The 27,593-nt window shown below is 40.1% G+C and overlaps 1 protein-coding gene across 1 annotated transcript in view; it reads right to left on the reverse strand.

Moving 5' to 3' along the window:
• Window positions 1-27,068, reverse strand: part of tsc22d3 (TSC22 domain family, member 3) — a 38,406-nt gene extending 11,338 nt beyond the window's left edge. Inside the window, exons 1-2 of the mRNA XM_070836450.1 lie at window positions 26,810-27,068; window positions 26,285-26,716 (exon numbers count right to left, since the gene is read on the reverse strand). Of these exons, the coding sequence (XP_070692551.1) occupies window positions 26,285-26,631 (347 nt within the window). The 5' untranslated portion in view covers window positions 26,632-26,716; window positions 26,810-27,068. The remainder of the gene's footprint in view (window positions 1-26,284; window positions 26,717-26,809) is intronic.
• Window positions 27,069-27,593: the final 525 nt, after the last annotated feature.

Raw genomic sequence — 27,593 nt, forward strand, 5'->3', positions numbered from 1 at the left:
CGAACTAATGGGTACATACTGCACCGAAACGCATCGCAAGACTGATGTGACACTGAGAAATGGAAACTACTACTGTATGTGCTGTGAAGCTGACTAATACACATAGAATCATTCTGAGGCAAAGCACCGGGCTATACTATACTATCAGCCCTCAGTTGGCAGGTTTTAATTTTACTGTAGACTGTGTCGTCTGTTGGGCAACGTTGTGCAACATGTGGAATTTTATCATTAATAAGTCATTAACAAAAATGTTTTTTGCACCGCATGATCATCATGAGCAACAAGGCTGTCATTGAAAAGGTTGGCAGCATCTGTGCTGTAATTAAATAGATCTGCAAAATGATGACTGAGCATCTTTACAGGCATACGACTGCAGCACCAAACAGTGAACAGTCTGCAGGAGAGGGCAAATGACAGAGAAATCAAAGAAAAAGTGACAATAATAAAATCACCTAGTGCAGGTCTTTGGTTCAAGTGAAACAAATGAAAGAAATGGGATGATTAAATTCTCCTTTCTCGCCCTCTGCTCTTCGCCCACATATGATATCCTCATTCATTTCTTCTCTGAAGTATCTTTCACTCTAATGTTACCACCTCTTCTTCCAATCCATTCCTCATTCTCTAGCCCCTTCTCTTTCCATCTCCTCCCTGGCTGAGCTTTGCAGCTGTGTGACCCAAGTCACCAGCAACTGGGACAACACTGGAGGGAGCTTGGCTCTCGGTGAGCCGTCCCCTGGTGTGTGTATGTGTGCTTGCTTGTGTTTTTGTTTGCCTGCGTGTATGTCGATGCGTGCGGTTGGCCACACGCTTGCATACATGCATGCTCATGCACGTCTGGCCTTGTCAGCATGATCTGGATTTAACTGGATTATAGGCACCCTGCTAATTCTCACTGTCAGTGTCATCCAAACACCGAAACGTTCCCACAGACTCCAGCCGGCTCTTCCGCTGAGCATTAAAGCTCATTCCTTGTCACCTGCGAAATGACGATGGAGCAATGACTAATTTCCCATGGATAATCTGAGACAAGTCATTGGCGGTCATTGCTGAGGGAAAGTGCACCAACAATTTACATGGCTACACAAATAAGACAGAATTGAACCAGCAGAAGTACAAATCATCCGTGCAAATGAACTCTAACTTTGATAAAACCTGAGAATTTACTTTCATGTTGTGCCGTCTGTTTATCCCATTGTGCCCTAGGGGTGCCTGACAACTCTCAGGGTTCATAACACTATCCAAGTCTTATGAATATAAAATACAATGAAAATACAAAACACTATCTACTCGGAGTAACTCTAAAAGAAAACTACAAATATGTCCATCCTTTCCTCATTTATATTAACCTATGGTAGTTTCATCAGCCTGCCATCTACTGATCCCCTCAAGCCAAACAAATCATTTTATTCTCCTTCAACAAGACCACAGGGATGACTCACACCATGGTTCAATCAGTTTTTCTCTTAACACACACAGCAGTAGATGATGAAAGAATAACAGTTGATATGAATGAATATTTACTTGACGTACTGGGGGTTTATATATAGCAAGTTCATTTATAAAAACCAATATGAAATGTATGCCCATGCTGGGGGGGTGAAACCCTATAACACCCTCAAATGCAGCAATTATCATTAAGGGAAACATTTATATGATATCCTAATTATATTGGGGACTATGGCATTAATATACAGTATATACATCTATAGGTGCATATAAAGGCAACTAGACTTGTGTTGAAAGTGTTGAAAGCAGGAATTAGAACAGAAACAGGACATGGACCAGTTCTCCTTGGAACTGAATGCACTCTCAACATCTTTGACTTTCACTCCAGGGATCTTACCCCATTTGTGTTTTAACTCAGGGCAACTCTATTGAAAACCTGGATTGATTGCTAGAGACACAGCATCTGTGCAGTTGGACATTAAGCTATACTGTGTTCATATGTAAATATGCACATAAATTTAGCCAAGCTATGGTTGTATTAAAACTGTTCACAGGCCACTTTTACTTTCCCTCAAAGGGGAACCTGATATAACTCAAAGTGCAGCTGTGAAGTGGTGAAACGGAGGACCCACATTTATTCAGCACCTCGTATAACTCCCCATTCCAAATAGCATCACAAATTAAAACCATTCAACTTTGGAGTCTGAAAAACCACAGGGGCAATAGGTCTGTGTAGTCCCACAGAGGTACAGTGTGGATCACATGCAAACGGAGATGAGGCCTGAACACCGAGAGAACATGGTGTACGCAATGTTTCCTCAGCCTGTCTGCGTGGTGAGGATCCCCTACCGACAGAGGAGCCTGAGACAGATGAGGACAGGACCAGATGTGCGGGCCCCATTCTACTGAGTCTTAAAAGAAAACATGTTGCAGTTTAATAGACGAAAGCTTCAAGAAGCGTTAATGAGAAAGTGCAATTAAGGCAGCCACATCTCCTGAAGGAGAAAAACTGCAATGTATATCCAGATGTCGGCCACCCGCGTTTAGACTGTAAAACAAATACGTTCAGGCAATAAACACACACATATTGCGTCATCATTCTCACTGCTAAATTCTCTAAAGTTAATGAGGACTTATTAGTGTTAATTACAACACACTTTACCAACAAAAAGTAACAGAGGTAACTGCAGCCTTGAGGATGCTTTATCTAATTCATCAAATGCATGAAAATGTGCTAATCTGTATCTAATAAAATCTAAAATTAACAATGTTAACTATAGTTATATCATCTTTCTTATGAAGCAGTAATCACTGGTTAATGCTATAACAGTCTGTCTGTCTGCCTGTCTGTAGTTCCTTACTAATTTAGGAAGGATGACTCCAAGTGATAAAATTAGATTGATCTTGTCTGCCACAGCTGCCAGGATGAACTTTTCTTTTATAACGTTCAGTAAAATAATGTCATTCTTCTGACATGCTCCATTAGTGGGGACATCAGTGTAGTAATCTGTATTTTGCATTCAGCAATGTTTTAACACTGCAACACTTGTTTTTGCTTATGACTGATACCAGTTCAGCATGACTTATAGTGTAACATGAGAGCACTATTTAGGGATGTGACTCAGCCAGGGGAAGGATCGACATCAAAAGCGACTATGTGATCCAAAGAGAGTGGGAACACAGTGATGTCTAGCGCTGTGCAGAGCTGAGAGGTTGTTTGGGAGTTTACAGGAACCCCAGCCTATCCTGCCTTCAAAAAGCCCCAAACCCTGCCCCTCAGACAAAGACGCAAGTCCTTTAAGCTTCACTGATTGGTCATTGGAGGGTTGTTTTTTTTTTTTCCTTTGGTCACAGTCCATTTGTAAATGTGCAGTACGGTTGAGGAGAAGTGAGCAGATAAGAACTTGACTTAAGGATATTTGGTCAGAAAACCTGACAAATGCATTGAAAGGTGACACCTTACCCCACAGACACAATTAAACAATGTCAATAAAATAAATATATAAGAAAGCATAATATCAGATTACCTTGCATTCATTGAGTTTGGGGGTCTCATTTCCATCTATGTAGTTTTCAGGCTACTTTGAGCAGCGAGATTCACCATGGTAAAACAAATGAGGAGAACTTGTCTTTTTCTAATAGGGTTCTCCTTGAAAACACTTCAAGCAGTTCATTGAGCATGCTGCTTTAATGCAATTAATGCAAACGTTTGATTTAAGCGAGAGAGTTACACTAGCTGAAAAATCACAGTGATGGTGTCACTACTTTGCAATTTTCAAAAACAAAAAAACTGTTTTGAATAACTGTTCATTGTTATGAGGTTGGGACAAGTTCCATATGAACAGTTTTAGTGACTGCTTAAAAATAGAAACAGATGTACTAGAGATAGATTGCCATCGAGTATAAGCTTAAATCGTGCATTAATGTCACAGCAGTTTGATTTCTGCAAATACAAAATTCTCTTTAAATTTGAGGCTTTTGCAGCAGATGATTGACCAACAACATAGTTAAGGTTCAAGCTCTCCTCCAACAAACAAACAGGAAATGCTTCCACTCAAAGTGACTCTTGAACTTGGAGTTGGTCAGAGTACACAAGACAAATTGTCTTTTTGAGATGTAGTTTTCCTGGTCTCCAAGCTGCACAGAAGAGTGAGTAAACACGATCTGCCATCCCAGTCATTGTATAAAGGCTTGGGTAAACAATGTACGCTAAATTGGCCTGCCTCCAGCATGTACCCAAGGGGTCCAAAGTTCACTTATGAAACCACAGAACACTCTGGTATCTTCTTTGCACGCACGTACCACACAGGTACACAGCCACACTCCCATGAAAGTAAAGATGTGCATTCAAGCATGGACATAACACTGAGATATTTATACCTATGTGTGCATGCAAAAAGAACAGATGTGCATTAAGACACGTAGGCACATATAAATGGATATGCATACAGACAAAATGAGCTTATTGACATCTGCAGACAAAGCACACACACATGCAGACAAACAAGCATGCACAAGTACAATACACTATTTGTCTGGACGTGCAGATTTACAGCGTTTGGCAGGTGTCCACTCACAGTCTTAAGACACTAAAATAGAGATATTCTTTAAGGAACTTGACACCTTGCGTGGGACTTTTTACACTGGATTAAATACACTTTACAAAAAAATGTTCTTGCTGATTTAAAGATTAACAGTGCTAGGAGCTGGGGATCCAGGAAAAATGTCAAACTCAACTCTTAAAATGTCATTCCAAGCATCAGACACTTTGAAAGTGCATGATAGATGAACAAGAAGATGATGGCTGTGCTCTTCAGGAATGCTGAAGCTGACGTAAAATCTCTAATCAGATCTGGCCTAACAACAAGAAGAAGTGCGTAACAGCCCATAGATGTGCCCACGTAAGCAGTGTTTGGCTTTATCTTCATACTCAGATCACAGAGATCAGACATCGTGGGACAACGTTCCCACCAGCATGGTAGTGCCTTTTCTTTGTGAAGGTGAAAGTTGAGTAGAAAGTAGAATGCAGTTGAATGTATTATGTACAGCACAGTACAAAGTATTTAATTCTGTTTCCTCTAAAACAATTGAAGGTATCCAAAGAAGATGTAAAAGAGAAAAAGAGACTGGGAGAGGTCAGCGAGGTGAAACACTCAGACACTGACTCCAGAGCATTGTACTCATCTACAGTTGTCTTTGGCTTCAGCCCTGCAATTGCACAAGAACACGCTGCAGCGCATCATGAAATGGGTGAAATGTGCCAGGCTTGGCTTTGTTAGCAGGTGTGTGCCAGCATGATTGTCAGAGGCAGCTTGATCTATATCTTAATATATTTTCTGCTTGCAATCAAATCATCTACTTATCATTCTGTCCGTCCAACTGTGTTGCAACAATATAATTAAAGTATGTAGCTGATTAAATATAAATTGCCACAATTTCATGCCATATAAATATGGTACAGATGTCGTGCCCTTTCAGTGTATTGAATGATTGTGTGATTCCCTGTCATCTTTATAGATTAAAATGAAAATAAGCAAATTTTTTATTACTTTAAGCCTCAGGCCTTCTTTGCTATTACAGTAAATTAACTTGTGAATCTTAAATGAAACTATACTGTCAGATAAGCTATACAAGCTTTTTTGAGGAACTATTTCAGGATTTGCAGAACTGAAACAAAATCGGGTATTTCACAGGTTCCCACACCCGCTGGATAACTCCTGACCCACCCGCCCACCCACACACACACACACACACAGAGTCAAAAACAGCAAGTCATTATCTTTGTTTTCCAGCCTATGTGACTGATTGTCTTCTTCATGCCAGTTTAATGACTGTGGTGTTCTTCCTCTGGAAGACTGTAATTATATACAACCGCAAAGGAAAGAGCACAGTGTGGTGCCTGCAAGGTAGCTGTCAACCTTTACAACATGAAGAAATCATAATGATAGTAACAGTATGTGCCTCTTGATTTCTTTAATATTGTTTAGTAAGAATGGCAAATACTTGAACATAACTTGCTGGTGACTGGTTGATTTGGCCATGTAACTTTTGTATCTTGTCTGCCACCTTGTGCACAGTCATTTGTCCAACTGTCTGGTTCTTTTGTTTGGTTTCTGTCACTCCCTCTCGCTTCTTCTCTGCCTGTGCTGCACGCACCCTCCTCTAACAGCTATAGTTATATCTGTCCTTTCACACTGCCTCTGTGCAGTAAATCCTATCTGACTGGCAGTCTTCTTTACAGCCTAACCCTGACTCAAGGTAATTATGCTGTCTCTGACCTGTCTCGTCATAGTCCTGGTTGTCGTCTGGTACATGCTTACCAATGTCTGGCACAGGTGTTGCTCGTGCCGTGTCTGTAACTGTGAACTGTTTGTGGATGCAGGGTGGGAGGGGTCATGGTGAAATAAAAATCAGCTTTGCGCACAATGAACTTGAACACTTATGTTTACTCTGCAAGTGTACCATGTCGGGGCTGTGCTCGCGAATAAAGACTGAACACACAGTGATGCTGCCCGGTCATGCCCTTCAATCCCCTAGTTCAAAAAAATAAAACAAAAAATTTAGGAGACAGTACGAAGGTACAAACTAGACTGCCTCACACGCAGCATACAGCAGGTAGCAACTTGTTCTTGTTTTTTATTTTGACTACTTAGCAGAAATTGCTGAAGGTGGGCTTTTGAGTGGCGTATCCCATGTATACACATGCATGCATACCATAAGTAATATACATTACATAAATGACATATGGTCAAGCAGATCAACCACTTCTTGACACATTCACAGAAGTCAAGGAAGTGCTGCAAGATATGCATATACAGTGTTTCCGTTAACATGGAGATACAGCAAACCACATGTTGAGGCTATAGTTGCTTTGGCTAAAAGTACACTGTATAATTGTGTGATGACAGAATATTACTCATAATATTTCTTGTTTCTTTGATTTCTATTGTGCAGACATACAGCTTCTATTAAAGCTGTATGAAAAGAAAAATAACAGTCAGGACAAAGATGTAGGATCATGCAGCAGACAGACATGCAAATTAGCACAATAATCAGAATCCATGGTATCGCCTTGCATCAGTTCACTAGATACTGTGTGTCTGTGCTCTGCAGCCTGACGACAGCTTGAGCGTCAGGCTGAGCAGAGAGTAACCAAACACCAAAACAGGAAAATGCAAAAACGAGGAAGAGAAAAGGAGAGGAGAAGAAAGACGGAGGGAGGAGAGGGCTTTCACAGCTGTTGTTAGGCAGTGTTTCCTCTGATAGGAGGCTTTGGCTGTACTCCCAGTTCTGTAGATAAACTGTCAAAAACATGGTTACCTTGAGATATGTGGGGGGCACGATAGTGTGTTTGCAAAAAGAGAAAGAGAGATAGAGTCTTAATATGACAAATACATTAAATAAATGCTAAAAAAAAATGACACTTTATCTGATTTGGGTTTGCTCAATCAACAAGTTTTAGCCAGCATGTCATTTGACTTCCTCCTCATATGATGTGGTGAAATGCAATACAAAACTTCAGAGATAGATCGTTGTCACCAACACCAATTTACAAAGTTTTATTAGATAGCAACACTAAACAGGATACCGAGCACTCCAGAAAAGATAATTAAAAGTTTGGTTTGCCAGATCAACCCCACACCAATGTTTACTATAACACGTCTTGACGAGCTTGATCAGCAGGGTGTTGTGCCGGAGTAACAGTGCAGACATCTGCAGAACATATTAGCCTCTTATGATGGGATCAAGATGATAAGTAGAATCTAAGTCTTAAATCTGTCTCACTGCACGTTTCACTGTGTTTGTGACAGCAGGTATTGTGGACTGTTTAGATTATCACTTTAAGGTAACAGTTTTTAGAATAAATGCATTCTGTTGTTGAAACCTATTTTAAACATGAATCAGTTTTGAACAAAGGAAGTTCCCACAGAACAAATACCTGAACATGTGATGTAACCAAGGCCTTGACTTAGCCACTGATGAATTTGGTTCCACACTCACAGGCAAGGCAAGGCAAGTTTATTTGTATAGCACATTTCCGCAACAAGGCAACTCAAAGTGCTTTACATATTAGCAAAAACAGGAACACTTTAAAGGAAAAATATGGTAATCATGGCAGTTGCAAAAGAATCAATAAAAGATATCTGCAATAACATCTTGGAGTTGTTCTTTTTTTGACACAAATCTTAAAATGCGGATTCCCAAAAGATACAACTTCAAACACTCGCTGTGTATTGACCATCTAATTTGAACAATTGCATTGTTTCCATTTGTTTCAATAAAGATGCCAACATGAGAGATTCTCCAAAAATGACAGGCCCCAGGAGAGGTGTTCAGTGATGCTGTTTTCAATGTAATGGCCTAGATATTATTATTGCAGAAAAAACACACAGGAACAAGTACTGCCTTGTCTGAATCTGATATCTCCTTCTAGAAAGCTTATTTAAATATGAATAGGAGGAAATATCCTGCTTGTCTTTCAGTTTTCTTTTATATCCACCCCTTGCTGGCTGTCATAGAATAACAACTTTGTTTTTTATCAGGGTGTTTCTCTGAATTTCCCACTGATATGAGCTACAATAGCATCCTTTCCCTCCAGAGGGCTAGGAAGTGGGCCCATGAACAAAAAGAGCAGTGAAAATACACCTAACCACTCACTCAAACCACTAAACGGTTCAGATAACAACACATTCATTCCAATTCAAACTGATGATCTTGATGATAAAATCTAGACAAAAGCATGGAAGCTTTGCCAATGTTTTTACCAACAGTTCCGCACTGTTGTGTCTGTCATTTATTATGTAACTTCTGGTGGGAACAGGTGTCTTGAAATCCGAAGGAACTCAGCCATTACAGCAATCTTGGAGATTAATCATGGCTGATGTGTCAGAACATTCATCTATTGACTGTTCCAACCCAAGATGACCCCCATCACCCATATGTTAACTGCAAACTGGATTTACCGCAATGCATTTATGCATGAGATAGTGGTGTGGTTTGTCATTTCATGTCAAATACTATGGTGGAAATGACTGGATTTTGTTTTGTTTTTTTTCAAACTACATAAAATACATGAAATCATGTTGCATAATAACATAGACTTGGTTGCTGCATGTTTCATGTATGTATGAAAGAAAACCCTAAAAGCCCTAGATAACCTAAATTTGCTATACATTGGCTTTACCGGAATAGATGTGTTTTAGTGGTAGAGTAGAGTCCAGCAATTTACTTCAGATGCATACAAGGAACCTCAAAGCCGCTATATGCTAAACAAGCTACAGCAGTTGTTTTAACTTTACATTCAGTCCCCAGGTTCCCTATAGGTCATCAATATGCAGAAGGAAAAGCCAAATTTTGTAACAGTTTTATTCTGCATGTGCGCCGCTTCCCTCCCACACACTGTGACCTGGCATATGAGCCTATAGCAAGGCGATGCTTAAATTATGCAAAGCAAGCCTGAGGGTGATGCACCAATAAAAACATTAGGGTCGGGCAGTGCAAGTATGTGGAAGTGACAGATGGAAATATGTAGGAGAGGGAGGGAAAGGAGTCATGCACATCACAGATGAGTATGATTTCCTGTTGAATTCCTGTAGATGTGAGCCATTATTTTACAAGCAAAGGAAAAGGATTAATAAGTGAAGTCCTTAAGTGCTTTGAAAAGCACTCAAAATTGGTTCCTCTTTTTTAAAATCGTACAAACGTATAACCCATTCATTGTTCAGAGTTATATCCATGTTTCTTTCTTACAAATCCATTTAATCAGTACTGCAAGAAAGTCTAGTCTCTTGCCTTGTTGATGGTGGCCTTTGCTGAGCTGTGACTTTGTAGGTGGAGATGGGGTCACCTGTCTTTCTGCTCAGCTCGAAGTCTTCAACAGAAAAAGACTGATGCAAGAAAACCTCCTGACCTCCAGCTAACTTCCACCCCGTTGGCTCACAAATACTGAAAGGTTACGACCTTGAGTGTTGCATAAATTTCCCTCTTTTCTCTCTCTCTGCCAGACCGATCCACTTCCCCTTAAACGACATTTTGTATTCAGGCTGGTAATAAATAGGTCTTTGTGTGCATTGCAGGTTTGCAGGCCCCTGAAAGACTTGTGTCAGGGTTGTGGATGGTAGCCTGGGTGGAACCTGTGTGTGTGTGCGTGTGTGAAGATATGCAGACGTTTGGAAGGAATAGATGAAGAATGAGAGGGAAAGAGAGTTTCAGCATGCGTCGACATTCCTCCCAGAGTCCTACACTTTCTTGGCATTGGCCTCGCCGGCTCCAAGCCCAGCATTGCTGCTCTATTACTTAGCTCCAGAGGCATCTACATGTTTTGAGAGGACTGTTGTTTAGCCTAATCCCGGACTGTGTAAACACCACAGCATGCAAATATAATGATGATCTGTGACTCATTCCTGTCCATGACACCATACTGGAAGGAATGCAGAAAGAGGTCAGTTAATGTCACTGGCATTAATTGCTCCTCATACTGGCACAGTAAGATGGAGTGAGTGAGGCTTAATGCTCCATCAGATGCAAACAGGCCGGGCCACCCCATGATACAACTGCTTCTTTTAACACAGTGACACAAAGACAGAAGTGAGGTCTTGGACAGGACGCACCTTGTTACTTTCGCTCACTTGAGTCTGCTAGTGCCTCACTCTCTATCTCCCTCTCTTTCTCTCTGCTGGGGAGCAGCCAGAAAAAAAAAATCACAGACTCACTGAAACTTGGCACACACGTTCATTTTTCTCCTTTCTCTCGCGCAGGCTCTTGTCTGCCAGAAAGGCATCCAGTGAGAGAAAAAGAGCTTGGCAGAGCAGGCCCACCTTTTCATTCTACCACCGTTGTCTGCCAGTGGGACCGAACTGGTCCTCAGACCGGCAAGCATCTCCTTTTCTATGTTGACATTAAAATGAAGAGGGGTTTGAGGGGTTTCTGTCCCTGTTTTCATTTGTCTGTTTAGTTTTAGTTTGTCTTTCTTTCTTCCTTTCTTTCTGTCTGTCTTTCTAAGACTCCCTCTCTAGTTGTGCAGGAACACACGAAGCCAGAGTCAGAGTTTGGAAATTTGGAGTCACCCGTAACAAACAGGAAACCATATTCATTATACTAAAGTCAGAGTTTGATTATGGTTCACGGGGATTTGCCAGTCATTTGGCCTTTTTAAAGCAAGTATACTGTAAACTGTAATTCAAATTGGCAGTTATATTATATTCCTTTTCTCCCAAGCACGGCTTCCATTTTCACAGTTTGCCTTTTTTTTTTGATTTAGCAAAGAAGTTTGTTGCATACTCAGATACATCTGATGAAACAAATGCACCAAGTTTGTTATGCCAATGAGTGAGCAGTTTGCCCAACATGTTCTCAACTCTGTTTCCTCACTTGACAACGGTGTGAAATCTCTTGCTTGCTTTTTTTTTTTTTTATCTCACCCTCTCAATGTTGTGCAAAGACCCAATTTAATGATGCAATTATGGCTGACAGTACAACACAGGAGTTCCCAGCTATGGGGTGTGTTTGTTGGAGGGTTGCTGTCGAGGTGACACATCTTTCAAAATGAGGTAAACACTTCAGAAAGCTCTAATTGAACTAAATGTTAAAACGCCACTCAGGTACTGTAGATTTAATTAAGGGTGTGATTGTGTGATGGGAAGCAGATGTGAGCGACTCCAGTATAAATCCCATTACACATTTACATTTTCGTTCAAACACCCACGTTACATAACTTTGTTTAATGGGCCAAAACAACATAATGTTCTTTAGTGAGTTTCACTTATGCTCCCTGACCAAAACTGTGTTCTTGCGCATTTCCTGACAGGAGAGTCATGTTTGGCAAACATTTTACTGTTTCCTAAAGAACACAGAAATACAGTCAGTAGAGAAAAACACAGTATGTTGCCAAACTGCAGATGTCCATTAACTTCAAAAATAGAACATTTGATTGGTCCTGTTGCTGTAACCTTTCCTGTGTTCTGGAAAGCATGTCTTCGTGACCTGCACAAGTTCAGAGAAGTAATTGTTTTCTTTCCCAGAGATGCTAGGAGCATTTCTCAGTAGGCTAATGGGCTGGTGCAACACCACTGTTAAAGTATGTCTAATACTTGCTCTGTGCCCTGTGGGGGAAAGGACGTTGTGCTATTGTGTTTAAGTGTGTATGTGGCTGTGTGTGTGTGGATTGTGTATGGATTCTCGAAGGCAATACACATCTGTGTATGCTTTGAGCTAAGAAGCTCTGATGTGCATTCTAATTTTCCTGCATTTCAGTCCTTTTCTCTTCTCTTCCCTCTGTGTCTCATTTTGTGTGTGTGTGTGTGTGTGTGTGTGTGTGTGTGTGTGTGTGCGCGCGCACACCTGGGGTACATCATGTACCCAACCTGTGTGTGAATAGTGCCCAGGGAGAATAAGATAGGATAATGATAGGCCTGGCTCAGGCCTGCTTCACAAAAGCACTGTCTAACTGCTTTGTGTAGCAGATTATTGTGGTGAGAAAAAAAATACTGTGTGAGACGACACTTGGGATTATAAAACAGGTATCCAGAGAGAAACAGATGGAATAACCATCAGGATGAATCTGAAATGAAGTCTGGGTGTGCCACTCCTTATAAGGGATGCCACAAAAACATGGATTTTTTTGGAGAAACTCTTCCACTCTTCTTTGGATACATATAAAAAGTCATGTACAAATGCTTTTACACATCAGGGTAGCTGAATTACTTCTTCCACTTGGATCTGAAAAAGGACACAATATGCTCATAAAAAGCATTTGTTTCCTTTCCAGATCTACTGTTCCACACTTCAGCCAAACTTTCATTTGGCCCTTAGTAGCAGGGTGGGTTGCTACATTTTCACTTCTCATGCAGAGTTTAAAAAGTCAGAGTGGGAATCCTATGCTAATGAAAAAAGCACTGAATGGAATTTTTACTGCCCTCCAACCAGCAGCTTGAACCGCTCCCCCAAGGTGGTATGGAGAGTGCAAGTCTAACAACTCCATCATTTCAGTTTCGCTCCATTTCCTCCACTAGTGCGGTGCCAGTTTAAAATGAGCCTGTTCAGAATACACCGATCGCTTGGCCTCTGGTATTGCTGCTTGCAGCTTTCTTGAGAAGAGCCCATCCAAATGAACCTTGTATGCCTTGCCTTTTGTATATACATTGTTATTGCTAGCTATTTGGGACCAGGCTATTTCCAAGAACAAAAGCACACATTCCAAAAGTTACATCACTGATGCTGCAATGTAGCATTTGTTCATGAGTGAAGCAACAGCAATAGCGAGCAACAAAGATCGACCTGTACCCAGCATGCTGTTCAGCAGTGTGACAGGTAATAGGAATCCCCACTCAGTGTGCACTTGTGGTGGTAGTAATGTGCAATTAATAAATATGCTCCGTAGATCTCAGGAGCTCAGACTCAACAGTGAACTACCATGGGTCCTCAGCATTACAAGTGTGAAGTCGATCGGATGAAATTGAAGGACAGACATGCAGACGTACAGGCAAACAGAGACTCCTTCCATTTTAGTTAGAAGAAATATTTTGGAGACAATACAAATGTTTCCCACTGCCTGACTAAGGCCGGTTGTTGTGTGCGAGCTGCAGTCTGATAAAAAAACAAATCACAGTGCACTAACCCCTACTATCAAGCGTTATGCAAGCTGTATGGGTCTAATGCCTATTTAAAGAGTGTAATTATAACATATTGACTGTTTGTGATACTATTACTCACTCTCAAGTACAAGGCTGTGTGTGTGTGTGGGAGTGTGTGTGATGGCAAGTGTTGACAGGCTGCCCTATTATCTAAATAGGCGCCAAAGCCATGGTCCAAACAGATAAGGCAGTTAGCGCAAGCCATGGTCACCCCTCTCCTCCCCCCTGCCTCACCCTTCTTCAGACTTATATAAGTCCAGTGTCTGCCAAACTAGAACTGAGATGGAGAGATCGAGAAAGAAAGAACGAGAAGTAAAAGAGGAAGGGGAAAACAATGATAGGGAGAGATGTTGCAAATAAAAGAGAGAAGGACAAAGAGAATTGCATAAACATGAAGCATGAATGAAGAAAGGATTTTAATTGATGGGTGGTGCTGCGTTCCTCTTTTGAATTATTTGAGGAATTTTTTTTTAAAGAATGCTTTTCATTGTTCTGAAGTTCTGCCTTATTTGCACTTTCCAAAGCCATCTTACAGGTGTCCGCACTGCACAGCGGCACTGTAGTAGGGCGGAGATTCATTTTGACTTAATTTTCATGAACATGTTTCTTCGCCTTTTTTTTTTTTTTTAAAGGAATGTCTATGTGGCAAAGTCGTGCCTCGTGGGCTCAAAAAGAGTTACAAAGAATACAAAGAGTTTTCACCAGAAACCACAACATTGCTCTTGACACTCTTTGTTTCACAACCACAACACAGAGAACCCAGTATTTCCTTGACATTTGGATCTTGAGTGGTTATGACTTATAATCACAGCATTATGAAGATCATAAAATAGGTATTAAACAATTGGAAAATTGCCTCTTGATGTTACACAAAGTGCAGATAGTATTTCCACTTTCATTTAATTATTTCTCTTTCAAGTTTGTTTTGTACTGCCAAATGAATTAGTTTTTCAAGATCTGTTGTAAAAGTTTTGTGTTTTTTACGCACTCTAACTGCAAAATTGATAGATCTAGGCTATTATACATTTATCAAACATGATGCGTTTTGACGACTTTTGTCAAAATAACCTTTTTTTTACCTTAATTAGGGAGTAAGACATTATAAAGACCTTTCCAGCACTCTCTGATGTTCAGGATTTGACTCGGATGGCGAGTTTGATGTGTTACTTATAGATTTCTAATCCACGTCTGGTACATACTGTATCTCCACTCTGTTACTCAGGACAAAAGAGCTTAGCTGGATTCTGCTGTGGTGACGTGTCAATAGCGGCATAATACTGCGGGTCACCTTATTGTACTGTATACTGTAAGTGTGTCTTATGTCTTCCAGACAGACACTCGCTTAACTCAGACATGACCCTTGCAGCTGTCTGTGAGGAGTACAAGATTGGTTGATTAAAAGATTATAGGGCTTGTTTATAAAAAACAGATATCTGCTATCAAGGTCATCATGGAGCCTTTCTAACCAATGCTTTAAGAGTAAGGCTGGATATGTTCAAAAACCCATTTGTTCCTACTGAGGATATACATTTCTATAAACTGGTAATGAATGCACCGTTTCATTTTTAAGACAGACTGCACATGAAACCACACCGATGTTGGTAAAGAAAGGGCCTCACGCAGGACGTTGCATCAACCTATGGTACTGGGTGTGTCTGTGGAGTTGACACACACTGATCTCTGCCTGCTGAAGTGGCAGGTGTGAGTTAAGGAGGTAAATGTATGTGTTGTAGCCACTTTATAGTGAGCAGACAGTATCTAGTCCAGTTGTAGAATCCTGAAGAGTACTTGCATACAGAAAAACAGACACGTACACATACACACACATAAAAACCTACACAAGAACCATTCAACAGTGGTTCCAGACATCCACTGGCACGGCACCAAGGGCAGCCTATTCACACAGTCACAACACAACAAGGCAGTAACTCAAGAGGTCCATTAAAAAGCCATTATTGTGCATCTCCCTTTAAATTCGTCCCCCTGTGATAAAACTAAGCACAGGGCTAATTTGTGGTGCAAACACACTAAATACATACCACCACTTACTTGAAAATCATGTGGTTTCTAATACTAATATAATAGAATTAATCTCTTGCTCCCTAAATGTGACTTTTCAACACGGAAGTTGTCAAAGACTGTGTTATTGAGGAAACTCGTAAAAACAACTGTAAAACAAACGCTTGTCATGTTTTTTTTTCCTTCCTCTCACCATTAAAGAATGACTTCCTTTGGCCTTAGAAAAAGGTTGTGACTTTTACCGCACGTCTGCAGTCTACCTATATCTTAGAGTTCCAGCCAGTGTCAACAGCACACTATTTTTAGCAAGTCCTGTCTATGTTTTCTTTGCGCCGGACCTCCTGCCTGGCTGTTGCCTGTCTATCTCTGACTCTTTCTCTAGCTCTTCCCCCCTCGCTGCTGGCGTTGCTCAGACCTCGCCTTCATGGCCTTTGTTTGTTACAGATTGGCCCATAAGACCTGCCTGGCCACGAATTTCCATCCAGACATCCTTCCCTTTGCCTTCTCGCCACTAATCCCCTTTTTTTTTGTTTTCATCCGTCTCCCCTACCACCTGCAGCCCATGAAGTTATGTAACTCTCTTTAAACTTGTGTAGGACATTTTTTCCTTTTTACAGGAGACACCAAATTACACAGTTTAGTTTTGATGCAAAAAAACAACTTACAGTTTGGATATTGTAATTGGATACAGGTTCTGTTGACAGCACGGATGTGTTTGACATGTATAAGCCTTTTGTGTGGGCAAAATTTGGAGAGACAACAGCAATGGGAATAGTTTCAAACTCTGCATACTTCACCTGTCTCATGATGCATTGTGTGTATCTATTCAGATTACACTGCTCTCACCCGGGAATTGCTTTGTAGCAGTGGAAAGGATGTGAAATTTGAATTTCAACACTGGTGCAGAAGTTAGTTTTACTCTGATCCTTCTACTTGTTACAGCTTGTAGCAGCTTGCATATAATAATTCATAGGCAGTGGTGCCGTAATTGTGCTGCGTTTGTTATGAGTGTGGCCTATGCTCTGGAGATTTTTTTTTCATTATATAGCATTTGTCTGGTAAATGGGGCCATTTTACAGCACTAGGGAATACTGAGGAAACTGTGTTTTGTTTACCTTATCCTTACATCTTTACGTTCCCGACCGATTTGTGTGCCACTGCACCGTCACAATGCTATCTGCAAAACAAGCCCGAATACACTGGGGGGAAATAGGCAGATGTTTACTGACAATGTCACAAGTTTAACCCTTGTGCACCCCTTAAAAAAATAATGACGTTTTACCCTCGATGCAAAAAATGTTCTGTTCCTAAAAAGTGCTATAAAAATATTATACATTCATATTTTTTTTCACTTTCAATGCATTAAATCTTTCGACCAACTTCAGTCCTAATCATAACTATTAAGTTTTCATGTATTTGTCAAATATTTTTAACCCTTTAATGCCATTTTTGCAATATAAAACTACAATTAATTAATGAGAAAAACACAAAATATGAAATATTTTTCATATACTAATTGCAAACTGGAATTTTGGGGGGGGGGTATTACAGTCTTGGATATGTCAATAATTGACAACAACATTGATTTGAATGCATTATTATTTTTTGAGCAGTTTGAGTTTATGTAAAAATGTGCCACCTTTTACCCTCGATGCAAAAAATGTTCTGTTCCTAAAAAGTGCTATAAAAATATTATACATTCATATTTTTTTCCACTTTCAATGCATTAAATCTTTTGACCAACTTCAGTCCTAATCATAACTATTAAGTTTTCATGGATTTATTACATATTTTTAACTTTTTAGTGCCATTTTGGGAATATAAAACCAAAAATTTCAAATGAGAAAAACACAAAATATGAAATATTTTTCATATACTAATAGCAAACTGGAATTTTTTTGGGGGGGTATTACAGTCTTGGATATGTCAATAATTGACAACAACATTGATTTGAATGCATTATTATTTTTTGAGCAGTTTGACTTTATGTAAAAATGTGCCACCTTTTACCCTCGATGCAAAAAATGTTCTGTTCCTAAAAAGTGCTATAAAAATATTATACATTCATATTTTTTTTCACTTTCAATGCATTAAATCTTTTGACCAACTTCAGTCCTAATCATAACTATTAAGTTTTCATGGATTTATTAAACATTTGTAACTTTTTAGTGCCATTTTCGGAATATAAAACCAAAAATTTCAAATGAGAAAAACACAAAATCTGAAATATTTTTCATATACTAATTGCAAACTGGAATTTTTTTGGGGGGGTATTACAGTCTTGGATATGTCAATAATTGACAATAACATTGATTTGAATGCATTATTATTTTTTGAGCAGTTTGACTTTATGTAAAAATGTGCCACCTTTTACCCTCGATGCAAAAAATGTTCTGTTCCTAAAAAGTGCTATAAAAATATTATACATTCATATTTTTTTTCACTTTCAATGCATTAAATCTTTTGACCAACTTCAGCCCTAATCATAACTATTAAGTTTTCATGGATTTATTAAACATTTGTAACTTTTTAGTGCCATTTTCGGAATATAAAACCAAAAATTTCAAATGAGAAAAACACAAAATCTGAAATATTTTTCATATACTAATTGCAAACTGGAATTTTTTTGGGGGGGCAATTACATCCTTGGATGTGTCAATAATTGACAACAACATTGATTTGAATGCATTATTATTTTTTGAGCAGTTTGACTTTATGTACAAAATATGCCACCTTTTATGCTTTGTGCAAAAAAATGTTTTGTTCCTAAAAAGTGCTATAAAAATATTATAATTAATATTCTTTTCACTTTTATTGCATTAAATCTTCTGAAAAACCTCAGTCCTGATCATAACTATTCCATTTTCATGGATTTATTAAGTATTTTTAACTTTTTAGTGCCATTTTGGGAATATAAAACCAAAAATTTCAAATGAGGTAAAACACAAAATATGAAATATTTTCCATATACTAATTGCAAACTGGAATTTTTTTGGGGGGGTATTACACCCTTGGGTATGTCAATAATTGACAACAACATTGATTTGAATCCATCATTATTTTTTGAGCAGTTTGACTTTATGTACAAAATATGCCACCTTTTATCCTTTGTGCAAAAAATACTCTGTTCCTAAGAAGTGCTCTAAAAATATTATACATTAATATTTTTTTCACTTTCAATGCATTAAATCTTTTGAACAACCTCAGTCCAGATCATAACTATTCAATTTACATGTATTTATGAATTAATTTTAACCCTTTAATGGTATTTTGGGAATATATTGACAAATGATGAGAAAGGTCACTCAGTGGAGCAGGACCTGCAGATCACTGTCATGTATACTTTGCCTCCATACTTGCTGTACTTGGCATCCATACTTGCTGTACTTGGCACAATGGGTCCAGACCTTTCTCTGTCCCATGCAAAATGTGCACTGCCTGTACCTCTTTGAGGGCCTGGCTTCTCCTGCTGGCTCTTCCATTTCCTCTGACATGATCCACTAGTGTGGCTGCTGCTGGTCCAAGCAGCAGCCGCACTAGTGGGTCTTCCAGCTCCAGCTCAAGTGAGGAAATGGGTCTTCCAGCTCCTCAAGTGAGGACATGGATGTCCTCACTTGAGCTGGAGACCCATCTGGATGAATTTCAGGTGAAGCCTCCCCTGATATGTCCTCAGTGCCTGTGTCTGTGCCGGACATCTCCTCCTCGTTCTCAGGCGACTGCAGGACAGCAGTCAGAGCCTCCTCTAACACAAAAGTGTCTCTTCATTGTCACTGAGGAAATGACCAGCCAGCACCAGCTAGGTGCAGCTTGAGGTTTGCAGACACAGCACCTGTATAAACATGCTGCACTGCAAACCAAAACAATAAAAAGACTGCTTTGGTCAAAAAAAAAAAAAAAAACGTTTCCAGGCAAAAAAAAAGCTAGGGTGCTCCTCCTTAGATTCTTTGACCTTTTGACCTTTTGACCTTTTGACCTTGATTGCTTTTTACAAGTGCTGTAGTGTGTCTGGGGGCTTCGAATAGGTGTGTGTGTGTGTGTAGGTGTGTGTTTGTGGGCGGGGGGGTGAGTGGGTGCATGTGGTCTGTAGTCATAAGAAAGATAGCGATAGGGATGTGCAAAATGTGGTGAGCAAAAATGACTTTCTAACTCCCTGTACACAAACACACACACACACACACACACTCATCAAATAATTTGTCAAAACACACATTCATACCACACTTTTACATCACTGCCAACACACTCAGACCATTTTAGTTGGAATCATGCATTCTGCTGGGGAGCAATAGTGAGAAATGCAACGGAAGTAGGATTCACTGAAACAGCATATAATGGAGCCCTCAGCCATATAGTGGAAAAAGATGTCAAATGATGGATAATGAAAAAAACTACAATTTTCAAGCCAAAAGCTTAGATTGAAAAGGTAGTCATAAGTAAAACATTATTTTATGGTGTAATTAAAGTAGGATCAAAAAGTGATGTTTTAATGGGAGTCAATGGTGCAAAAAATGTTTTAAGGGTGACGAGAGGAACTTTCTTCTCTCCACAGTGTATTATAATTCTATTAATACATTCAAAGTTGAAATCTTAAAATGTGGTAAAAGACTGACATCCCTGCAAAATTTTGTCTCATTATCATTAAAATTGGCAAAATTATTGAGTATTTTTAGTTGAAAAATGCAAAAAATGTACCGAGGGGTGCATAAGGGTTAAATTTGTTTCACTGTGTCAGATTCCCCCCTTCTCTCTTTCTTATACATTGTTTATACCCAGATTTCAATAGTAAAGCACAAAGCCTGCAAAGTATTTATGCACAACAACAAAAATATCCAGATGCAGGAATGAAACTATGTTCCCAGAGTGAGTTTGTCAGAAGTGTACATTACTTTGGTAACAAGACTTCTATGCAAATAATTTGCCCTCAACGACTGCGCAGGCAGAACTGTCCTGTATTCAGCTCTGACTGATAGGAGATAATTTTGCTGGTGTGACTTGCATGTAAATCAAGCGAATAGGTCACCCTATGGTCATATCCTAGCTAAAGAAGGTATTTACTTCTTATTCTATGAATTCTATTTGAGAGAATTTTAAAGAATTGACCCACTATCTGGAACAAAATATGAAAACAACCTACTATGTGGTGATGGAGACTGAGGTAACCCTTCTCTGGTAGTTTCAGAAGATGTGGTTTGCTTTTGGGAATTCACAGAACTGTTAAATCTACATTTGTATGGATTCCTGGATGGCTAACACATAGCAAAGATACTTTCAATGCCTCCACAGTGGACCACAAATGCAGGTCTTGGACTTCTTGTAGCAAAGCCATGTTGTGGTTTTTATTTTGATCATAGAGTGGAGCTCTGAAGCACAGTGGGGTCTCTGACACAGCTGGGTCCTGTCTACAGTCCATTGTGGGAGGGCTAGGTCATATTCAGTAGTCAACTAGACTTCTAGACAAAGCCAAAGGCCAGTGATCATCTGAAGCCAAAAAGAGAAACTTTTACGACTGCACTGAGGCCTAGGTTACAATTTATCAAACAAAGCTCAAACTAGAAATGAACTCACCTCTTATCCTGTATGGCAGGCACGCACTTTTCTGACAAACAAATCACTGTCTTTTCCAATTATTTTCCAATTATTTTATTTTCAGTCCTAACTTTCAGACCCGAGGCAACTTCTTGCCTACACTTGTTTGGTAGCTTTTTGTTAATAAACACTTTACCACAAACATTCTAAAGTAGTTTTAGAGCTTTTTCTCTTTTGCAGCTGTGTGCTGCAGACAGGGACATGGAGGTTACTTTATACCAGTGGTGGGCCGTCAGGGCCAGCAAGGCCTTCTCTGCTGGCCTAAACTCAGAATCACTGACTTACATTGTAATATTTTCCCATTCATCTTTTTAGATTATTCCTAATAGTCTGTGCTCTTCATTTCATAGCGTGTCTCTGGGCTGTGGTGCTTCCAGCAGTGTATGTTTATATTAGAGCTTTTATTCAATCATATTTCAGACATCATGTGTTGCCAGGGTCAAAGAAATCAGAATGAGAATCAAAAGTGCAGGCGCCCGTAGCTTAAAATACATCGCAATGAAACTGTTGCTTTAACCAATCAGATTTCGAGTTGGTGACCCCAGGGCCGTCTAGCAGGCGTACGATGACGTTAGTATTTTCACGTCCTCTGATTGGATGGTCAGAGAGTTCAGCTAAAGCTAACGATTCTTATCTGTAGCGACCTGCACAAGCTAAAACTTTATCGTAATTGTAAGTATTAATAGCAGGTTTTTTTTCAACCCACAATGGCTGACGGAGGAGAAGATGTTAATTTGGTCGCAGATCTACTTAGAAAGAATCGCTGGGAATGGCTGGTATTGGCAACTGAACGACTCGGTGTTTGGAGCCGAGTCGGTGTTTGGAGTGTTTGATGTTTATGGCGCAGGTGCGTGAAAGGAGACTTGTTGAATGCTTTTAATTTGGGTTTCTTGCTTTAGTGGTGGCATTCATTCACGGAACACGAGATACCTGTCTGCGATGCAACGTCCTGTTATACTGCCTTTCTGTATAATATTGATAGTTTCTATAGCCGTGGCGTCATAATGATGGTGTCAAGAGGTGGTTTGATTCAGGTAGGATGCCACTGAAGGCCCAGGTGTAAAATGCACGGCCCGCCACTGCTTTATACACAATATAATGGGTCATTGTTATCTTGTCTATAAACCTGTGATGGAACTCTGTAGGCTGAAGGGTGGAAACTCCTTTTCATATTAGTGGCTGCTGCAGAAAAAAAACTCTTTTATGAGGTTTTTGACACTTTGTGACATCTTTTGTGCCGACTGCTTACTGACTGAAGTCCTTTGATAAATGTTTGTGTCATCGCTGCAGGCTCTTCACCCCTCTTCACCCTGGCATGTGATAGTGTTTAGTGGCTGCTAAGTACTGACTGACTGCCTGGGGTGACGGTGTGCAAGAGTCCCTCTCTTTTTCCAGCCATGTGTAGCTCTCTAAGCCTCAAAGTGAATCAACACATTTCCTCTGGTTTTATCCTTGGGAAATCACTGATCCTGGCCCCCTATGGGCTTTCTGGCTCTGCCTCAAACACCAAACATGACTTATGAGTTCAAATTCTCCTCTCAGCACATTTCCGTGACCCTTGAATCATTTACATAACAAGTTTGCTGGCCACTGCTGCTGTTTCATACAGATATTCACCAAGTCCAAAAGATGTCCTGGCATGCTTCCTTGGGCTGTGCTGAACATTTTATTCTGTTAACAAGCAGCAAATGAGAGTGATGGCAGCTTGGCTGATTGACCACCCAGGGTGAGGTCACAGTATGAACCGCAGCCAGGCTTTTATCAGAAGCCGGGCCCCCCCAGGACTTGAGAAAATGTATGAACTTCGGCAAACCTCAGCTCAGCAAGGCAGCTTTCTTGTTTCAACTGACAGGATTAGCACTGTGAGCATGTGTGAATGAATGAGTGCATTTGTGTTTCTGCATGAAAAACTGTGAGGGTGCACGTTTGAAATCAATGTTTTAATCCTGCAAGAAAGCCTAACCATGAAAACCACATGATCCGTGTCTGTGATTCCCTCTTGAGAAGGGAGAGTTCAGGGACAAAGTGTTCTGGCGAAAGACTGTTTGTCAGGCAAACAGTTGAGCTGGCACTGACAGATGCACGGTCACACTGGCCAATGGCGTGGGGGAACACATTGCCTCTCATCCAGAAATGTCAAAAATAATGGTTCTTATAACCTGATTTTTCTCTCCTCCTGGGAGATGCCAGTCCTCCAGCGTGTAAATTAATTATCTACGGTGTAGATAAATTTTCCACGTAAATAGATGATTTCAACTGAATAATTTTCCAATGGCATAATTGATGTTTCATTTCTGTGATGTGTTAAAAAAACAAACATATTTTCAACCCTGAAAATATAACTCTTTGGCTAGGGAAGAGCTGCAAATGTATAACTGTGGTATTATGACTGAATACCATGGAAAACTCTTGTGTAAGACTTTTAACAAAGCTCTGCCAGCAGGCATTATTCACATACTGTAAACACTGAATACAGTGAATAATAACTCACCTCATATCCAAGTATATCTTAAAGTCTAACTTTGAAAGTACTGCCCTGAAATAAAAACTTTTTGTTTGAAAAGCGCTATTTGTTCTGATTTTGGTAGCTCTCGTTGCCAAAAGAGAACACAAGCTGAAGCTGCAATCCAACCTTTCTTCACCTCTTGTACTTCATCCTACAGTATCATAATGACACACCCTTGCTATCATAAATAAATGAAGAACAGACCGTTCCTTCATTGAATAATGAAGCTCCACAATAGGAACAATATCGCCTAAAAAGGTGTCAAATTAATGAGCATTTAAGCAACTGTAATGTAACTTAAGAGATGGAAAAGTAAAGTGAGTGTGTGGAAGTTCTCCAAATAGCCTATATATGATGTTTCATTCATAGAGAAGTAATCCCTGCTGTATACTGTAGTGTGTCAGGTATCAAAAATAACTAATAAAAACTATACATTTTTCCAACTACCTGAGTGTTTGGCACTGATAAGCATTTACAGCCAACAGCTAGAGTTTCTCGCTGTAATGTCTAGTTATTGGTGTCATCAGTTGCAGTGTACAGTGAATGGTTTTACTTCTTTTGTACTGTCTGTACTTGTGTGGTATCAATCATAACAGCAGGAGATAAGAGCAGGTCTTAATAGCATAGCAAAGTTAAGACAGGTTAAAGTTTAACTTATTTGGATATGCTGTGGCAGCTCAGCTTCTGGAGAGATGTGATAAAATACTGATTGTGCCTCTTGGCCAGAGAACATTACAGATATGATAACATCTGCAAATAACTGAATCAATGATAACAAATACCAGTGCCACGTTCATTTCAGACAAATTTTATCAGGATAAACATTATCACAGATATTTTATCGGACTAAAAAGGGTGGAAAAAAATCTGGTTTCGAAAATAAGGCTTATTTTTAGAAAGATTCACATTCCCAAGGGCAACTTATGTTGTATAAAGTTGGTGGATTCTTAAATAAGATCTAATAAAAAGAATGAACGTAATTGAATAGGCTTTTCTTTTCACATTAAGTTTTTCCTCTGGTATTTGGTCTGAAAACCACAGAAACTACCATGACGGATTTACCATAAAATCTTATTGAAACAAAAATCTAGTGTGTAATTCATAACTGGGTTTGAAGAAAAAAAAACTTGCAACAGCATCATCAAGAGTTGTTGGTGTAAAGAACTCATGAGTAGGTTTGAACATACAGTGATTTCAAGACAAGACGTGGTGAGGGTGGGGATAAAGGTCAGTTTTTACATCAAGATTCCTATCGAACACCATCATAAATAAAAAGGAAGTCTGTCTTTTATTGCCGAATAATCAGATTAACGTTATCATATACGTATACGTATGTCTGGCATATATTTCATGATCCTTTGACACAAATCTCTGTTTTTCTGACACAAATGACGCCAACTTCATGGTATATGACATTCAAAGGTGGCTCTTGCGATGATAACAGCTTTGAGCTGTTTTAGTTCTCGCTGATATTCCATAGATGTCCATATTTTACTGCTCTGATAACCAGACAGGCTGTATGTAATTACAGCTTTTCTGAGTAAGCACTGTACAGTAACTGCTGGCTTGGGCTCAGGAGTTCAGTGACGGTCAAAACTGTAGCCGACTGCAAAGATGGTAATTGTTCATTTGAGGCTGAACTCATTCTCCAAAAGCTGCCAGACAAACTATCCAACTGGCAGCAACTTTGTAGCACTTTTTTCACAAACACTACCAGGTGAGCTGCCAAACTCTGTTTTATGAAGACTTTTTGGCAGTGACAGAGAAGGTGTCAGGCCGGTTTTAATTGACCTCTAGCAATGAACAATCATTCTAATTAAATCAATATGTTTTCAAGTGTGGTTTTAGAATCAGATTGTGTTTTTGTAAGGTGTCCTTTTGTTTACCTCAGTTCTCTGCATTTTTTTCCCACAGTCATGTTTTGTTGTTTTGAACTAAAGCTCTCTTTGGTGTAATGAATCTAATTTCTTTGTCAGTTAGATTAATTCTTACATATATGTACGACTTCCCTTAAACCAAATAGCCTCAGATTACAGTGGTAACACTGTACAGGACATGCACGTCATCTTATGCAACATATCAAATATGCTGCAGGAAAGATAGATGTTGTACATGTAAAGTGACACTGTACTGCTTAAATATTTGAGTAGTGTTGTGTGTTTTGAGTCTGTGCTCCAGTTAATACAGTGGAGTTAAAATAGTTTATCACACACAGACAAAGTCATATATGAAACTCATTTCTGGAACACGATCAAAATGAACACCCTCATCCTAGCCTATACTTAATCCCTGACTGTAAATACTTATGTCAGCCTTTTTAGAAGAAATGCTGATCCAAGAAACCTGATTAGTCAACATTGGCCATCTGGCTCATTTAAGCAACATATGATTCTTAAGCAGCACTCATATTCTAATTTTATACTTGCAGATCCAGACTTGAAAAGGTAGACTTTACACTGAGTGTTCCTAAGAGAGGTAAATCACAACTTTCAGCTAGCTTAAAAATGGTCCTAATGAAAGAGCCTTCATCTTCAGCCAATACCTCAATATACCCCAATACCAGATAAGCATGTACCTGTCAGATGAACAGACATACCTGTGAAAGAAGAGCAGTATAGACAGCATGGTCTGGTCAATGTTGCTGTTGCTGTTGCAGATCCCCTCGTTGAGCAGGAAGCAGGGGTCTCTCACCACTGAGTCCAGGGAGTCTTGCCTCATGATGTTGTTCAGCTTGTCGGTGTTCAGGTTCTGGTACATCAGCTGGCTGCGGAGCTGGCGGAAGTGATTGACACTGGGGCTGGTGGGGCTTGCTGGCAGGCCCCCGGTAGTACCGAGGCCCTGAGCCGGACTGCTGGCCATGGAGTCATCACAGCCATTGGCCAGGTCCAGGCAGCAACTGCAACAGTCCAGGCCGATGGGAGAGCGACAGTCATCGTCTGACATCTCGAAGGGCAGGTAGATGACAAGGTAAGACGCCCAGGTGTAGAAGAAGAGCAGGTGCAGGAATCTCAGTAATGGATGGCAGAGACTGAGGTGTATGAATGAAAGTGAAAGACAAAACCGGTCAGTAACAGGGTGTTTTCCTCAGTTCAGACAGGCTGCCTGGGCTGGTGTAGTGTACCGTCCTGTCTCCACTCCGGGGCCAAGAGGGCTAAATGGCAGGTTGAATTCCTCCCTGAGAAGTGCAGTCACGCTGGGTCACTGTGCCTGCGTCTGTCCCTGAGTTTCTCCTCCTGTGGCTCTGCTGCGTTAAGCCTTTTGTTTGGGGCCGACGCTGCTGCAATGTGTTGCTACTGTGGCAGGAGAGAGAGTGAACGCCCCACACACACACACACACACACACACTCACTCACATCGATTCAGCAGGAGTGCGCTTGAAAGCAAAACCCAGAAGCTGCTTGCTGCTTATCACTTTTTTTCCCTGCACTTTTTTTTTTTTTTTTTTTCTTTGCTTGGTGTGCCTAGAGACAGAAGGAGGGAGCGAGGGACACAGAGAGGGTGGGGAAACCCCTGTGATTGGTAAAAAGCATCGCTGGTTACGCGCACTGGGCCCTCCTCCTTTCTTTTTCAGCTTAGCCGTGCCAGCATTAAGGGGAAGGGAAACAGACAGAGAGGGAGTGAAGCACCATAGCATGCTTGAAACATGTGCAGTTCAGCCAGCTCCACCCTGCCATGCTGACAGCACAAGGAGTGGCTGTGTGAGGGAGGCTGCAGGAACACACGAAAGACACAATAACAAATCTGCCTCACTGAAAAGAAGAGTTTCCAGTAGATGTTAATTGCCAGCATGGCAGCTCTCTGTTGAGCTGGTGTGCCTTTATCCATTTTGCCTGCCTCTACTGAATAAGCATTGTTTAGTAATGGTTTAGTTTAAGTATTCAATAGTAGCATAAGCCTTTTCTTCC

Source organism: Pempheris klunzingeri, chromosome 9, assembly GCF_042242105.1.
Source record: "Pempheris klunzingeri isolate RE-2024b chromosome 9, fPemKlu1.hap1, whole genome shotgun sequence".
Lineage (NCBI taxonomy): Eukaryota > Metazoa > Chordata > Actinopteri > Acropomatiformes > Pempheridae > Pempheris > Pempheris klunzingeri.